The 17,081-nt window shown below is 52.3% G+C and overlaps 1 protein-coding gene across 4 annotated transcripts in view; it reads right to left on the reverse strand.

Annotated features, from left to right (window-relative positions):
* Nucleotides 1-3,926: 3,926 nt before the first annotated feature.
* Nucleotides 3,927-17,081, reverse strand: part of PSMC4 (proteasome 26S subunit, ATPase 4) — a 36,734-nt gene continuing 23,579 nt past the window's right edge. Inside the window, exons 7-12 of one of the 4 annotated variants that reach the window (XM_072920769.1) lie at nt 16,304-16,471; nt 12,473-12,549; nt 9,538-9,706; nt 8,387-8,442; nt 4,859-4,976; nt 3,927-3,945 (exon numbers count right to left, since the gene is read on the reverse strand). In XM_072920769.1, coding sequence (XP_072776870.1) covers nt 4,863-4,976; nt 8,387-8,442; nt 9,538-9,706; nt 12,473-12,549; nt 16,304-16,471 — 584 coding nt within the window. In that variant the 3' untranslated portion in view covers nt 3,927-3,945; nt 4,859-4,862. Of the gene's footprint in view, nt 3,946-4,858; nt 4,977-5,084; nt 5,139-5,408; nt 5,454-5,683; nt 5,738-8,386; nt 8,443-9,537; nt 9,707-12,472; nt 12,550-16,303; nt 16,472-17,081 lie in introns of those variants that run through there. The other 3 variants (XM_072920772.1, XM_072920771.1, XM_072920770.1) reach the window with 3 other exon arrangements.

Genomic DNA, 17,081 nt, shown 5'->3' on the forward strand with positions numbered 1-17,081 from the left:
ACTAAAAAATTCCATGAAAAAGCCCAAAAATTCCCCCCAAAAATTCCCAAATTCCCCCCAAAAATCCCAAAATTCCCGGAAAAAAAAACCCCAAAAGTTCCCCAAAAATCTCCCCCAAAAAATTCCCAAAAATCCCCCCAGAATTCCCCCAAATCCCCAAAAAAATCCCCAAAATTCTCCGTAAATCCCCTGAAAAATCCCAAAAATGTCCCACAAAAATCCAAAAAGCCCCCAAAATCCCCCCTAAAAATCCCCAAATCCCCCAAAATCCCCCCAAAAATCCCCTAAAAATCCCCCTAAAATATCCTAAAATCCCCCCAAAATCCCCCCAAAAACTCAAATCCCCCCAAAATCCCCTAAAAATCCCCAAAATCCCCCCCAAAACCCCCCAAGAAACCCCCCAAAATCCCCCAAAAAATTCCCAAAACCCCCCAAATTCCCAAAAAAAATTATAAAAAACCCAAAATCCCCCCCCAAAAAATCCCCCCCAAAAAAATCCCCCCCAAAAATCCCACAATCCCCCCAAAATCCCCCCAAAATCCCCCCAAAAATTCCCAAATTCCCCCCAAAATCCCAAAAATCCCCAAACTCACCCAATAATCCCCCAAAAAGCCCCAAAATCCTCCCTTAAATCCCCCCAAATCCCCCCAAAAAATCCCCAAATCCTCCCAAAAAACCCCAAATTTCCCCCTTAAAAATCCCAAAATTCCCCCAAATCCTCCCAAACACCCCAAAAAAATCCCCCAAAAATCCCAAAAAAACCCCAAAAAACCCTCAAAAATTCCAAAATATTCCCTAAAAAACTCCAAAAATCCCCAAATTTCCCCTCCCCCCCCCAAAATCGCGGCGGGGGGTGGGGGAGGGGCCGGAATTTTTGGGGGGTCCCGGGAGAGGCCGAAAAAAACCCAAAAAAATTTGGGAAAGACCCAAAAATTTGGGGAATTTTGGGCCAGAGGGGAACGGGGGGGGGGGGGGGGGGAGGGGCGGCCAAAGGGAACCGGGACAGGGGACGGGGGGGGGGAGGGGAAATTGGGGATTTGGGGAAATTTTGGGGATTTTGGGGTTTTTTAATTTTTTTAGGGATTTTGGGGTTTTTTGGGGATTTTTTTCCAGAATTTTTTGGGGGGACTTGGGGGATTTTGGGATTTTTGGGGGAATTTTGGGGGGATTTGGGGGGGGGAGGGGAAATTTGGGAATTTTGGGGGAGATTTGGGGGGGGGATTTGGGGTTTTAAAATTTTTTTTAGGGATTTTGGGGTTTTGGGGAATTTTTTGGGGGATTTTTCGGGGGATTTTGGGGGGATTTGGGGGGATTTTGGGAATTTTGGGGGATTTTCAGGGGATTTTGGAGGTTTTTGGGGAATTTTGGGAATTTGGGGGGATTTTGGGGGGAATTTGGGATTTTTATTTTTTTTAGGGATTTGGGGGGTTTTTTGGATCTTTTCTGGGATTTTTTGGGGGATTTTGGGGGGAATTTTGGAGGAATTTTGGGATTTGTGGGGGAATTTTCGGGGGATTTGGGGGGGGGTGGGGAAATTTGGGAATTTTGGGAATTTTGGGGGATTTTGGGGGGGATTTTGGGGGTTTTGGGGATTTTTTCCGGGATTTTTTGGGGGATTTGGGGGAGAAATTTTGGGAGTTTTTTGGGAGGATTTGGGGGATTTTGGGGATTTTTTGGGGGATTTTGGAGGAATTTTGGGGTTTTTTGGGAGGATTTTGGAGGTTTTGTGGGAATTTTGGGGATTTATTGGGATTTTGGGGGGATTTGGGGATTTTTGGGGGAATTTGGGGAATTTTTGGAGGATTTTGAGGGGGATTTGGAAAATTTGGGGGTTTTAGGGGGATTTTGGGGGGATATTTGGGGGATTTCTGAGTTTTGGGGGATTTTGGAGTTTTTTAGGGAATATTTTGGATTTTTCGAGGGATCTTTGGGGTTTTTTGGAGTTTTTTGGGGATTTGGGGTTTTTTTTTGTTTTTTGGGGGGGATTTTGGGAGGATTTTGGGGGGATTTTGGGGAATTTTGGGGGATTTTGGAGTTTTTTGGGGATCTTGGGGGGATTTTGGGGGATTTTGACGTATTTTGGGGATTTTTTTGGGAATTTTCGGGGATTTTGGGGTAATTCTGGGGTGGGAAGGAGAATCTGAGAGGATTTAAGGATTTTTCGGGGAATTTTGCAGTTTTTTTGGAGCTTTTTTGGGCGATTTTGGGGCTTTTCCCTCCATTTTCTGCCATTTTCGGTCATTTTGTCACTTTTTGCCGCTTTTTATCCAATTTTTGCCTCTTTTTATCAATTTTGGGTCATTTTCTGCCACTTTTTTGCCCTTTAACCTCACCCCGTGCCCGATTTTGGCAATTTTGGGGCAATTTCGGGAACTTTTGGCCAATTTTGGGTCAATTTTGGGTCAATTTTTATCAATTTTTGTCGATTTTGGGTCAATTTTTGTCAATTTTTGTCAATTTTTTGTCAATTTTTCCCCTTTCCGGCCCCTCCCCCCCCTCCCCCCCTCCCCTCCCCCCCCCGCCTCTTTCCCCTCCCCCCCCCCAATTTTTGGGTCCCCCCCAAAATTTTGGGGCCCCCCCGGGGCGCTCCCACCTGTGGCTCCCCCGCCCCGCCACTTCCGCACACGTGACCCTGCAGCGACCAATCAGCGCTCTCCTCCTCAGGGGTGACTCCAGCCGACCAATCAAAGCGCGGCGTTTCGCCACCACGTGATGGAAATCGACCAATCAGCAGTGAGACTCGCGGGCGCGTCGCCATGGCAACGCGACGGCCGCGGCCTACAAGGCTTCAAAAATCGACCCCAAAAATGTCCCAAAAACGGCAAAAAAAGCCCCAAAAACGCCCCAAAATCGCCGCTAAACGACCCAAAGCTGCTCCTCAACCCCGCGCGCCGCCCAAAAGCGCCGCGAGCCGCTCAAAAATCGGCTGAAAATGACCCAAAACGAGTGAAAAAGTGACCAAAATTTGCCAAAATGGCCGCCGGTGTCCCCAAATGTCCCCAAATGAACCCAAAATGTCACCAGGGGTGGTCTGGGTTGTCCTGGTGTCCCCAAGGCCACCCCGGGTGTCCCCAGGTGTCCCCAAAGTGTCCCCAGGTGTCCCCAGGTGTCCCCAAAGTGTCCCCAAATCCCTCCCTGGGTTGTCCCCATGTCCCCAAGGCCACCCTGGGTGTCCTCAGGTGTCCCCAAAGTGTCCCCAAGGGTGTCCCAGTGTCCCCAGAGTGTCCCTGAGGCCACCCTGGGTGTCCCCAGGTGTCCTCAAAGTGTCCCCAAGTCCCTCCCTGGGTTGTCCCCATGTCCCCAAGGCCACCCCAGATGTCCCCAAGTGTCCCCAGGTGTCCCCAAAGTGTCCCCAAGGCCACCCCACATGTCCCCAAATCCCTCCCTGGGGTCTCCCCATGTCCCCAATGTGTCCCCAAGGCCACCCCAGGTGTCCTGAAGGCCACCCAGGTGTCCTCAGGTGCCCTTGAGGTGTCCCCAGGTGTCCCCAAAGTGTCCCAAAGGCCACCCAGGTGTCCTCAGAGTGTCCCCAGGTGTCCCCACAGTGTCCCCAAATCCCTCCCTGGGTTGTCCCCATGTCCCCAAGGCCACCCCAGATGTCCCCAGATGTCCCCAAAGTGTCCCCAAGGCCACCCAGGTGTCCCCAGGTGCCCTTCAGGTGTCCCCATGTCCCCAAAGTGTCCCCAAATCCCTCCCTGGGTTGTCCCCATGTCCCCAGGTGTCCCCAAAGTGTCCCCAGGTGCCTTTGAGGTGTCCCCAAGGCCACCCCAGATGTCCCCAGGTGTCCCCAGGTGTCCCTGAGGTGTCCCCAAGGGTGTCCCAGTGTCCCCAAAGTGTCCCCAAGGCCACCCAGGTGTCCCCAGCCATGTCCCAGTGTCCCCAAAGTGTCCCCAGGTGCCTTTGAGGTGTCCCCAAGGCCACCCCAGATGTCCCCAGGTGTCCCCAGGTGTCCCCAGGTGTCCCCAAAGTGTCCCCAAATCCCTCCCAACGTCCCAAAAAAACCCTCAACTCTCTCTCTCCGACCTCATCTTTATTTCAACGTCCCCGGGCGTGTCCGGGTGTCCCCAAAGTGTCCCCAAGGTGTCCCCAAGGCCACCCCAGGTGTCCCTGAGTGTCCCCGGGTGTCCCCAGTGTCCCCAAAGTGTCCCCAAGGCCACCCAGGTGTCCCCAGGTGTCCCTAAAGTGTCCCCAAAGTGTCCCCAAATCCCTCCCTGGGTTGTCCCCATGTCCCAAAGGCCACCCTGGGTGTCCTCAGGTGTCCCCGGGTGTCCCCAAAGTGTCCCCGAGGCCACCCAGGTGTCCCCAAAGTGTCCCCAAATCCCTTCCTGGGTTGTCCCCATGTCCTCAAGGCCACCCCAGGTGTCCCCAGGTGTCCCCAAAGTGTCCCCAAAGTGTCCCCAAGGGTGTCCCAGTGTCCCCAAAGTGTCCCCAAGGCCACCCAGGTGTCCCCAGGTGCCCTTGAAGTGTCCCCAGGTGTCCCCAAAGTGTCCACAAGGCCACCCCAGGTGTCCCAAAGGCCACCCAGGTGTCCTCAGGTGCCCTTGAGGTGTCCCCAAGTGTCCTCGAGGTGTCCCCAAGGCCACCCCAGATGTCCCCAGGTGTCCCCAAAGTGTCCCCAAGGCCACTCAGGTGTCCCCAGGTGTCCCTGAGGTGTCCCCAAGTGCCCTTCAGGTGTCCCCAGGTGCCCTTCAGGTGTCCCCAAGGCCACCCCAGATGTCCTCAGATGTCCCCAAAGTGTCCCCAAAAACTCTCCAACTCTCTCACTCCGACCTCATCTTTATTTCAACGTCCCCGAGGCCACCCTGGGTGTCCCCAAAGTGTCCCCAAGGCCACCCCAGGTGTCCCCAGGTGTCCCTGCGGTGTCACTTGTAGAACTCGTGCTCCTGCTCGTCCTTCTTGATGACGGTTTTGTACGCCTTCTCAAAGTCCTTGGCCAGCACGATGTAGCGGTTCTCCCTCACGGCCAGCATGCCACCCTGGGGACAATGGCACCTGTGTCACCTCAGTGTCACCTGTGTCACCTCAGTGTCACCTGGGACACCTGAGTGTCACCTCAGTGCCACCTGTGTCACCTACATGGAGTTACAGCCACACCTGTGTCACCTGTAGCGGTTCTCCCTGACGGCCAGCATGCCACCCTGGGGACAATGTCACCTGTGTCACCTGTGTGTCACCTGAGTGTCACCTCAGTGTCACCTGTGTCATCTGTGTCATGTACATGGAGTTACAGCCACACCTGTGTCACCTCAGTGTCACCTGTGTCACCTGTACCAGCATGCCACCCTGGGGACATGGGGACAGTGCCACCTCAGTGTCACCTGAGTCACCTGTGTCACCTGTGTCATCCCCCAGGCTCGCCAGTGTCACCTGTGTCACCTCAGTGTCACCTACATGGAGCTACGGCCACACCTGTGTCACCTGTAGCGGTTCTCACGCACGGCCAGCATGCCACCCTGGGGACAATGTCACCTCAGTGTCACCTGTGTCACCTGGGACACCTGAGTGTCACCTCAGTATCACCTGAGTGTCACCTGTGTCATCTGTGTCACCTACACTGAGTTACAGCCACACCTGTGTCACCTGCATGGAGCTATGGACACACCTGTGTCACCTGTGTCACCTCAGTGTCACCTGTGTCATCCCCCAGGGTCACCTGTGTCACCTGTGTCATCTACACTGAGTTACAGCCACACCTGTGTCACCTGTAGCGGTTCTCGCGCACCGCCAGCATGCCACCCTGGGGACATGGGACAGTGTCACCTCAGTGTCACCTGAGTGTCACCTGGGACACCTGTGTCATCTGTGTCATCCCCCAGGGTCACCTGTGTCACCTGTACCAGCATGCCACCCTGGGGACAGTGGCACCTGTGTCACCTGTGTCACCTGGGTCACCTGTGTCACCTGGGACACCTGAGTGTCACCTGTGTCATCCCCCAGGGTCACCTGTGTCACCTGTGTCATCTACACAGAGTTACAGACACACCTGGGACACCTGTGTCATACCCCAGGGTCACCTGTCTCACCTGTGTCATCTACACTGAGCTACGGCCACACCTGTGTCACCTGTGTCACCTGTGTCACCTGTAGCGGTTCTCCCTCACCGCCAGCATGCCACCCTGGGAACATGGGGACAATGTCACCTGTGTGTCACCTGGGACACCTCAGTGTCACCTGTGTCATCTCCCAGTGTCACCTGTGTCACCTGCACTGAGTTACAGCCACACCTGTGTCACCTGTGTCACCTGTGTGTCACCTGTACCAGCATGCCACCCTGGGGACATGGGGACAATGGCACCTCAGTGTCACCTGTGTCACCTGTGTAATCCCCCAGGGTCACCTGTGTCACCTGAGTGTCACCTCAGTGTCATCTGTGTCACCTACACTGAGTTATGGTTACACCTGTGTCATCTACACTGAGTTACGGACACACCTGTGTCACCTGTGTCACCTGTACCAGCATGCCACCCTGGGGACATGGGGACAGTGTCACCTGTGTCCCCCTCAGTGTCACCTGAGTGTCACCTGGGACACCTGTGTCATCTGTGTCATCTCCCAGGGTCACCTCTGTCATCTACACTGAGTTATGGTCACACCTGTGTCACCTGTGTCATCTGTACCAGCATGCCACCCTGGGGACATGGGGACAATGTCACCTGTGTCACCTCAGTGTCACCTGGGACACCTGAGTGTCACCTGTGTCATCCCCCAGTGTCACAGGTGTCACCTGCACTGAGTTACGGCCTCACCTGTGTCACCTGTACCAGCATGCCACCCTGGGGACAGTGGCACCTCTGTGTCACCTGTGCCAACCCCCAGTGTCACCTCAGGGTCACCTGTGTCACCTGGGACACCTCAGTGTCACCTGTGTCATCCCCCAGGGTCACCTGTGTCATCTACACTGAGTTACAGCCACACCTGTGTCACCTGCACTGAGTTATGGCCACACCTGTGTCATCTACACTGAATTACAGTCACACCTGTGTCACCTGTACCAGCATGTCACCCTGGGGACAGTGGCACCTGTGTCACCTCAGTGTCACCTGTGTCCCCTCAGAGTCACCTGAGTGTCACCTCAGTGTCACCTGTGTCACCTGTGTCATCTACACGGAGTTACAGCCACACCTGTGTCACCTCAGTGTCACCTGTACCAGCATGCCACCCTGGGGACAGTGTCACCTCAGTGTCACCTGAGTGTCACCTGTGTCACCCCCCAGGGTCACCTGTGTCACCTACACTGAGATACGGCCACACCTGTGTCACCTCAGTGTCATTTGTGTCACCTGTGCCACCTACATGGAGTTACCTGTGTCACCTGTGTCATCCCCCAGTGGCACCTGTGTCACCTCACTGTCACCTCAGTGTTACCTCAGTGTCACCTGAGTGTCACCTGGGACACCTACACTGAGTTACAGCCACACCTGTGTCACCTCAGTGTCACCTGTGTCACCTGAGTGTCACCTGTGTAATCTGCACTGAGTTATGGCCACACCTGTGTCACCTGCATGGAGCTACAGCCACACCTGTGTCACCTCAGTGTCACCTGTGTCACCTGGGTCACCCCCCCAGTGTCACCTGTGTCACCTCAGTGTCACCTCAGGGACACCTGTGTAATCCCCCACTGTCACCTGTGTCATCTGTGTCATGTACACAGAGTTACAGCCACACCTGTGTCACCTGAGTGTCACCTGTGTCACCTGTAGTGGTTCTCCCTGACGGCCAGCATGCCACCCTGGGGACAATGTCACCTCAGTGTCACCTGCACTGAGTTACGGCCTCACTTGTGTCATCTATGCTGAGTTACAGCCACATCTGTGTCACCTGCATGGAGCTACGGACACACCTGTGTCACCTGTGTCACCTCAGTGTCACCTGGGACACCTGAGTGTCACCTGAGTGTCACCTGTGTCACCTGTGTCCACACCTGTCCCCCCACCCACAGGTGTCACACCTGCCCCAGGTGTGCCCAGGTGCCCCCAGGTGTGCCCAGGTGTGTTTTGGGTGCCCCCAGGTGCCCCCAGGTGTGCCCAGGTGCCCCCAGGTGTGCTCCAAACCTGTCCCAGGTGTGCCCAGGTGTGCCCAGGTGTGTGCCCTCAGGTGTGTTTTGGGTGCCCCAGGTGCCCCCAGGTGTGCCCAGGTGTGTTTTGGGTGTGTTTTGGGTGTGCCCAGCTGTGCCCCACACCTGTCCCAAGTGCCCCCAGGTGTGCCCAGGTGTGTTTTGGGTGTGCCCAGGTGTGCCCAGGTGCCCCCAGGTGTGCCCAGGTGTGTTTTGGGTGTGCCCAGGTGTGCCCAGGTGTGTATCACACCTGTCCCAGGTGTGCCCAGGTGTGCCCAGGTGTGCCCAGGTGTGCCCAGGTGTGTTTTGGGTGTGCCCAGGTGTGCCCCTCACCTCTTGGCAGATGGAGTTGATGTCGGCCCCCGAGATCTTATCCGGCCGCGCCACATCTGGGGCAGAGGTCAAGGAACCGCCCAGGTGTGCCCAGGTGTGCCCCAAACCCCACCCAGGTGTGCCCAGGTGTGCCCCAAACCCCACCCAGGTGTGCCCAGGTGTGCCCAGGTGTGCCCCAAACCCCACCCAGGTGTGCCCAGGTGTGCCCAGGTGTGCCCCAAACCCCACCCAGGTGTGCCCAGGTGTGCCCCAAACCACACCCAGGTGTGCCCAGGTGTGCCCAGGTGTGCCCCAAACCACACCCAGGTGTGCCCAGGTGTGCCCAGGTGTGCCCAAATCCCCCAATTTTCACAGATTTTCCCCAAATTTTCACCGATTTTCCCCAAATTTTCCCCGTTTTTCCCCCCCAGGTGTGTGCCCAGGTGCCCCCAGGTGTGCCCAGGTGCGGATACAATCCTCCAGGTCCACCTCCTCGGACAGGTGTGTGCCCAGGTGTGCCCAGGTGCCCCCAAATCCCCCCAAATCCCCCAATTTTCGCTCAATTTCCCCAAATTTTCACCGAATTTCTCCCAATTTTCCCCAAATTTTCGTGTTTCCCTCCCCCAGGTGTGTGCCCAGGTGTCCCAGGTGTGCCCCAAACCACACCCACGTGTGCCCAGGTATGCCCAGGTGCCCCCAAATCCCCAAATTTTCACCGATTTCCCCCCAATTTTCACCATTTTCCCCCCCCAGGTGTGCCCAGGTGCCCCCAGGTGTGTTTTTAACCCTGCCCAGGTGTGCCCAGGTGTGCCCAGGTGTGCCCAGGTGTGCCCAGGTGTGCCCAGGTGCCCCCAAATCCCCCAATTTCCCCCAATTTTCACTGAATTTCCCCAAATTTTCACCAGTTTTCCCCCAATTTTCGCTGTTTTTCTCCCCCAGGTGTGCCTGGGTGCCCCCAGGTGTGTTAACCCTGCCCAGGTGCCCTCAGGTGTGCCCAGGTGTGCCCGGGTGTGCCCAGGTGTGCCCAAATCCCCCAATTTTCACCAAATTTCCCCAGATTTTCACCGATTTTCCCCCAATTTTCCCCGTTTCCCTCCCCCAGGTGTGCCCAGGTGTGCCCAGGTGTGCCCAGGTGTGCCCAGGTGTGCCCAGGTGTGCCCAGGTGCGGATACAATCCTCCAGGTCCACCTCCTCGGACAGGTTCATCTTGCCGGTGATGGTGGAGAAGATCAGGCGCTTCTGCCGCCGGTCGGGCAGCGGGAACTCGATCTTCCGGTCCAGGCGGCCGGGCCGGAGCAGCGCCGGGTCCAGCGTGTCCGCGCGGTTGGTGGCCATGATCACCTGCGGACAGGTGGGGTTGGCACACCTGAGATGCTGAAAACCCAAAAAACCCCAAAAAAATCCCAAAAAATAGCAAAAAAATCCAAAAAAATATCAAAAAAAACAAAAAAAACCTACAAAAATTCCTCATCCAGGTGTGCCCGGCCATGATCACCTGTGGACAGGTGAGGTTGGCACACCTGGGCACACCTGGGCACACCTGAGATGCCAAAACCTCAAAAAACCCGCAAAAAATCCCACCAAAAAAACCCTAAAAACCAAAAAACACCATAAAATCCCATTAAAAAAACCCAAAAAAACCCTCAAAAATCCCCAAAAACGCCTCAAAAATCAAAAAAAAAACGTGAAAAAAAATCCCAGAAAATCCCCCCAAAAAATCTCCAAAATCCCCCAAGGATTTAAAAAAAAACCAAAAAATCCCCAAAAAATCCCCAAAAACTGCCCAAAAAATCCCAAAAATTTCCCATAAAACTAAAAAAAATCCCCAAAAAATCCCAAAAAACCCCAAAAAATCCCCCCCAAAAATTCCCCAAAAAACAACCAAAAAATCCCCCCTAAAATTCCCAAAAAAAAACCCTAAAAAATCCCCCCCAAAAAACCTCAAAAAATCCCCAAAATTCCAAGAAAACCCCCCAAAAAACCCATAAAACCCAAAAAATCCCCATAAAAACCCCAAAAAATCCCAAAATTCCTCCTCCAGGCGGCCGGGCCGGAGCAGCGCCGGGTCCAGCGTGTCCGCGCGGTTGGTGGCCATGATCACCTGCGGACAGGTGAGGTTGGCACACCTGGGCACACCTGGGATGCCGAAATCCCAAAAAAACCCACAAAAAAACCAAAAAAAATCCCCCCAAAATATAAAAAAAAACCCAAAAAACATCCCCAAAAAATCCGAAAATTGGTGATCCAGGTGTGGCCAGACACGATCACCTGTGGACAGGTGAGGTTGGCACACCTGGGCACATCTGAGATGCCAAAAACCCAAAAAAAACCCAAAAAATCCCAAAAAATAGCAAAAAAACCCCAAAAAACGCCATAAAATCCCATAAAAACCCAATAAAACTAAGGAAAAAGTCCCAAAATTGCTGATTCAGGTGTGCCCGGCCATGATCACCTGCGGACAGGTGGGGTTGGCACACCTGGGCACACCTGGGCACACCTGAGATGCCAAAAAGCCCAAAAAACCCCATAAAAACCTCAAAAATGCCATAAAAACCACATCAAAAGTCATAAAAACACCATAAAACACCAAAATTTCCTCATCCAGGTGTGCCCAGCCATGATCACCTGTGGACAGGTGAGGTTGGCACACCTGAGATGCCAAAAACCCAAAAAAACAGCAAAAAAATCCCAAAAAACCAAAAAAAACCCCATTAAAACACCATAAAAACCCCCCAAAAAACCCATTTAAACTCCTGGAATTGGTGATCCAGGTGTGCCCGGCCATGATCACCTGGGCACAGGTGAGGTTGGCACACCTGAGATGCCAAAAACCCAAGAAACCCGGAAAAAATCGCATAAAAACAGTGAAAAAATCCCAAAAATCCCCCCCAAAAAACCCTCAAAAATCCCAAAAAACTCCAAAAAAACCCTCAAAAAAATCCCCAAAAAACCCTGAAAAAAGATCCCCAAAAGATCCCAAAAAATCCCAAAAAACCCAAAAAATCCCCCCCAAAAAATCTCCAAAGTCCCCTAAGAATTTAAAAAAACCCAAAAAAAACCCCAAAAAAATCCCAAAAAGTGCCCAAAAAAATCCCAAAAAAATTCCCATAAAACCAAAAAAAATCCCTAAAAACCCCCAAAAAAATCTTCTCAAAAAACCTCAAAATATCCCAAAAATCCCCAAAAAAAACCCCAAAAAAACCCACAAAATTTTTTGGGGCCATTTGGGGCCATTTTGGCACAATTTGGGACATTTTGGGGCCATTTTGGGGCCATTTTGTGACATTTTGGAGCCATTTTGGGACATTTTGGGGCCATTTTGGGGACATTTGGGGACATTTCGTGACATTTGGGGCCATTTTGGGACATTTTGGGCCATTTTGGAATTTTTGGGATATTTTGGGATATTTTGGGACATTTTTGTGACATTTTGGGGACATTTGGAGACATTTTGGGACATTTGGGGACATTTGGGACCATTTTGTGACATTTTGGGGCTATTTTGGGACATTTTGGGCCATTTTGGAGCCATTTTGGGGCCATTTTGGAGCCATTTTGGGGCCATTTTGGAATTTTTGGGATATTTTGGGACATTTTTTGGGACATTTTGGGACACTTTGGGACCATTTTGGGACACTTTGTGACACTTTGGGGCCATTTGGGGACATTTTTGGACATTTTGGGGCCATTTGGGGCCATTTTGGGACATTTGGGGACATTTGGGGCCATTTTGGGACATTTTGGGACATTTTGAGACATTTTTGGGACATTTTGTGGCCATTTTGGGCCATTTTGGGACATTTTGGGCCATTTTGGGGCCATTTTGGGGCCATTTTGGGACATTTTGGAATTTTTGGGATATTTTGGGGACATTTTGGGACATTTTGGAATTTTTGGGATATTTTGGGACATTTTGGTGCCATTTTGTGGCATTTTGGGACATTTGGGGCCATTTTGGGACATTTTGGGCCATTTGGGGCCATTTTGGGGCATTTTGGGGACATTTGGGGCCATTTGGGGCCATTTTGGTGACATTTTGGGCCATTTTGGGACATTTTTGGGACATTTTGGGACATTTTGGGGACATTTGGGGACATTTGGGGCCACCTTGACGTTGACGTTCTGGTCGAATCCGTCCATTTGGTTCAGCAGCTCCAGGAGGATCCGTTGGACCTCACGGTCGGCTTGGGGAGAAAAACGGGAATTTTGGGCAATTTTAGGAATTTTGGGAATTCCAAAATTTTGGGAATTTTGGAGAATCCAAAATTTCACTCAGGTGACCCCAAAATTCCTCCCAAAACCCAAAAATTCCACCCAAAAACCCCAAAATTCCACCCAGATCTTCATCCTGAGGTTCTCCAGATGGTTCCTCAAACCCAAATTTCACCAAAAATCCCAAAATTTGACCCAAAAACCCCAAAATTTGACCAAAATCCCAAATTCCGTCCAGGTGACCCCAAAATTCCACCCAAAACCCAAAAATTCCACCCAAAAACCCCAAAATTCCACCCAGATCTTCATCCTGATGTTCTCCAGAAGGTTCCTCAAACCCAAATTTCACCAAAAACCCCAAAATTTGACCAAAAACTCCAAAATTCCAACAAAATCCCAAAAATTCCATCCAGGTGACCCCAAAATTCCTCCCAAAACCCAAAAATTCCACCCAAAAACCCCAAAATTCCACCCAGATCTTCATCCTGATGTTCTCCAGAAGGTTCCTCAAACCCAAATTTCACCAAAAATCCCAAAATTTGACCAAAAAACCCCAAAATTTCACCCGAACCCCAAATTCCGTCCAGGTGACCCCAAAATTCCTCCCAAAACCCAAAAATTCCACCCAAAAACCCCAAAATTCCACCCTGATCTTCATCCTGATGTTCTCCAGATGGTTCCTCACCATCATGATGTTCTCCAGAAGGTTCCTCAAACCCAAATTCCACCAAAAACCCCAAAATTCCACCCAAAGTCCCACCAGGACCACCTAAAGTCCCACCAGGACCACCCAAACCCCATTTTGATCTTCAACCTGAAGTTCTCCAGAAGGTTCCTCACCATCCTGATGTTCTCCAGAAGGTTCCTCAAGCCCAAATTCCACCAAAAACCCCAAAAATTCCACCCAAAATCCCACCAGGACCACCCAAACCCCACCCTGGTCTTCAACTTGAGGTTCTCCAGAAGGTTCCTCACCATCATGATGTTCTCCAGAAGGTTCCTCACCATCAACTTCCACCCAAAACCACCCAAAATCCCACCAGGACCACCCAAAATCCCACCGGGACCACCCAAACCCAACCCTGGTCTTCATCCTGATGTTCTCCAGAAGGTTCCTCACCATCCTGAAGTTCTCCAGAAGGTTCCTCAAACCCAAATTCCACCAAAAACCCCCAAAATTCCACCCAAAATCCCACCAGGACCACCCAAAATCCCACCAGGACCACCCAAACCCCACCCTGGTCTTCAACTTGAGGTTCTCCAGAAGGTTCCTCACCATCCTGATGTTCTCCAGAAGGTTCCTCAAGCCCAAATTCCACCAAAACCCCCAAAATTCCACCCAAAATCCCACCAGGACCACCCAAAGTCCCACCAGGACCACCCAAACCCCATTTTGATCTTCAACCTGAGGTTCTCCAGAAGGTTCCTCACCATCCTGAAGTTCTCCAGAAGGTTCCTCACCACCAACTTCCACCCAAAACCACCTAAAATCCCACCAGGACCACCCAAAATCCCACCAGGACCACCCAAAGTCCCACCAGGACCACCCAAACCCCACCCTGGTCTTCAACTTGAGGTTCTCCAGAAGGTTCCTCACCATCCTGATGTTCTCCAGAAGGTTCCTCACCATCAACTTCCACCCATGACCACCCAAAATCCCACCAGGACCACCTAAACCCCACCCTGGCCTTCAACCTGAAGTTCTCCAGAAGGTTCCTCACCATCCTGAAGTTCTCCAGAAGGTTCCTCAAACCCAAATTCCACCAAAAACCCCCAAAATTCCACCAGGACCACCCAAAATCCCACCAGGACCACCCAAACCCCATTTTGATCTTCAACCTGAGGTTCTCCAGAAGGTTCCTCACCATCCTGAAGTTCTCCAGAAGGTTCCTCAAGCCCAAATTCCACCAAAAAACCCCAAAATTCCACCCAAAATCCCACCAGGACCACCCAAAGTCCCACCAGGACCACCCAAAATCCCACCAGGACCACCCAAACCCCATCCTGGTCTTCAACTTGAGGTTCTCCAGAAGGTTCCTCACCATCATGATGTTCTCCAGAAGGTTCCTCAAACTCAAATTCCACCAAAAACCCAAAAATTCCACCCAAAGTCCCACCAGGACCACCCAAAATCCCACCAGGACCACCCAAAATCCCACCAGGACCACCCAAACCCCATTTTGATCTTCAACCTGAAGTTCTCCAGAAGGTTCCTCACCATCCTGATGTTCTCCAGAAGGTTCCTCAAGCCCAAATTCCACCAAAAACCCCCCAAAGTCTCACCAGGACCACCCAAAATCCCACCAGGACCACCCAAACCCCACCCTGGTCTTCATCCTGAAGTTCTCCAGAAGGTTCCTCACCATCAACTTCCACCCAAAGTCCCACCAGGACCACCCAAACCCCACCCTGGTCTTCATCCTGAAGTTCTCCAGAAGGTTCCTCAAGCCCAAATTCCACCAAAACCCCCAAAATTCCACCCAGGACCACCCAAAATCCATCCTGATCTTCATCCTGATGTTCTCCAGAAGGTTCCTCACCATCAACTTCCACCCAAAACCACCCAAAATCCCACCAGGACCAGCCAAAGTCCCACCAGGACCACCCAAAATCCCACCAGGACCACCCAAACCCCATTTTGATCTTCAACTTGAAGTTCTCCAGAAGGTTCCTCACCATCCTGAAGTTCTCCAGAAGGTTCCTCAAGCCCAAATCCCACCAAAAACCCCCAAAATTCCACCAAAAACCCCCAAAATTCCACCCAAAATCCCACCAGGACCACCCAAACCCCACCCTGGTCTTCAACTTGAGGTTCTCCAGAAGGTTCCTCACCATCCTGATGTTCTCCAGAAGGTTCCTCACCATCAACTTCCACCCAGGACCACCCAAAATCCCACCAGGACCACCCAAAATCCCACCAGGACCACCCAAACCCCACCCTGGTCTTCATCCTGAAGTTCTCCAGAAGGTTCCTCACCATCATCAAGTTCTCCAGAAGGTTCCTCAAGCCCAAATTCCACCAAAAACCCCCAAAATTCCACCCAAAATCCCACCAGGACCACCCAAACCCCACCCTGGTCTTCAACCTGAGGTTCTCCAGAAGGTTCCTCAACCCAAATTTCACCAAAAACCCCCAAAATTCCACCCAAAGTCCCACCAGGACCACCCAAAGTCCCACCAGGACCACCCAAACCCCACCCTGGTCTTCAACTTGAGGTTCTCCAGAAGGTTCCTCACCATCCTGATGTTCTCCAGAAGGTTCCTCAAGCCCAAATTCCACCAAAAACCCCCAAAATTCCACCAGGACCACCCAAAGTCCCACCAGGACTCCTCAAACTCCATCCTGGTCTTCATCCTGAAGTTCTCCAGAAGGTTCCTCACCATCCTGAAGTTCTCCAGAAGGTTCCTCACCATCAACTTCCACCCAAAACCACCCAAAGTCCCACCAGGACCACCCAAAGTCCCACCAGGACCACCCAAACCCCACCCTGATCTTCATCCTGAGGTTCTCCAGAAGGTTCCTCACCATCCTGATGTTCTCCAGAAGGTTCCTCAAGCCCAAATTCCACCAAAAACCCCCAAAATTCCACCAAAAACCCCAAAATTCCACCCAAAATCCCACCAGGACCACCCAAAGTCCCACCAGGACCACCCAAAATCCCACCAGGACCACCCAAAGTCCCACCAGGACCACCCAAAGCCCAGGTTGGAGGTCCATGTCCTCACCGCCGGTCTGGGCGTCGAAGCGTTTGGTGGCGATGGCGTCGATCTCGTCGATGAAGATGATGGCCGGCGCGTTCTCCTTGGCCAGGCGGAAGACGTCGCGGACCATCCGTGGACCTTCGCCCAGGTACTTCTGCACGAACTCCGAGCCCACCACGCGGATGAAGGCGGCTGGAGGACAACCAGGAGAAGGTCAGGGGGAGGTCCAGGAATCCCAAAAATCCCACCACAAATCCATGGAGACCACCAGGAACCCATGGAGGAACCCAAAACATCTCCAGAAATTCCAAAAATCCCACCAAAAATCCATGGAGACCACCAGGAACCCATGGAGACCACCAGGAACCCATGGAGACCACCAGGAACCCATGGAGACCACGAGGAACCCAAAACATCTCCAGATCCCACCAGGAACCCATGGAGACCACCAGGAACCCAAAACATCTCCAGAAATCCCAAAAATCCCACCAGGAACCCATGGAGACCACCAGGAACCCATGGAGGAACCCAAAACATCTCCAGAAGTCCCAAAAATCCCACCAAGAACTCATCGAGACCACCAGGAACCCATGGAGATCACGAGGAACCCAAAACATCTCCAGAAGTCCCAAAAATCCCACCAGGAACCCATGGAGACCACCAGGAACCCAAAATGTGGCCAAAAATCCCACCAGGAGCCCATGGAGAACATCAGGAACCCAAAACATCTCCAGAACTCCCAAAAATCCTACCAGGAATCCATGGAGACCACCAGGAACCCATGGAGGAACGCAAAACATCT

Source organism: Taeniopygia guttata, chromosome 33, assembly GCF_048771995.1.
Source record: "Taeniopygia guttata chromosome 33, bTaeGut7.mat, whole genome shotgun sequence".
Classification (NCBI taxonomy): Eukaryota; Metazoa; Chordata; class Aves; order Passeriformes; family Estrildidae; genus Taeniopygia; species Taeniopygia guttata.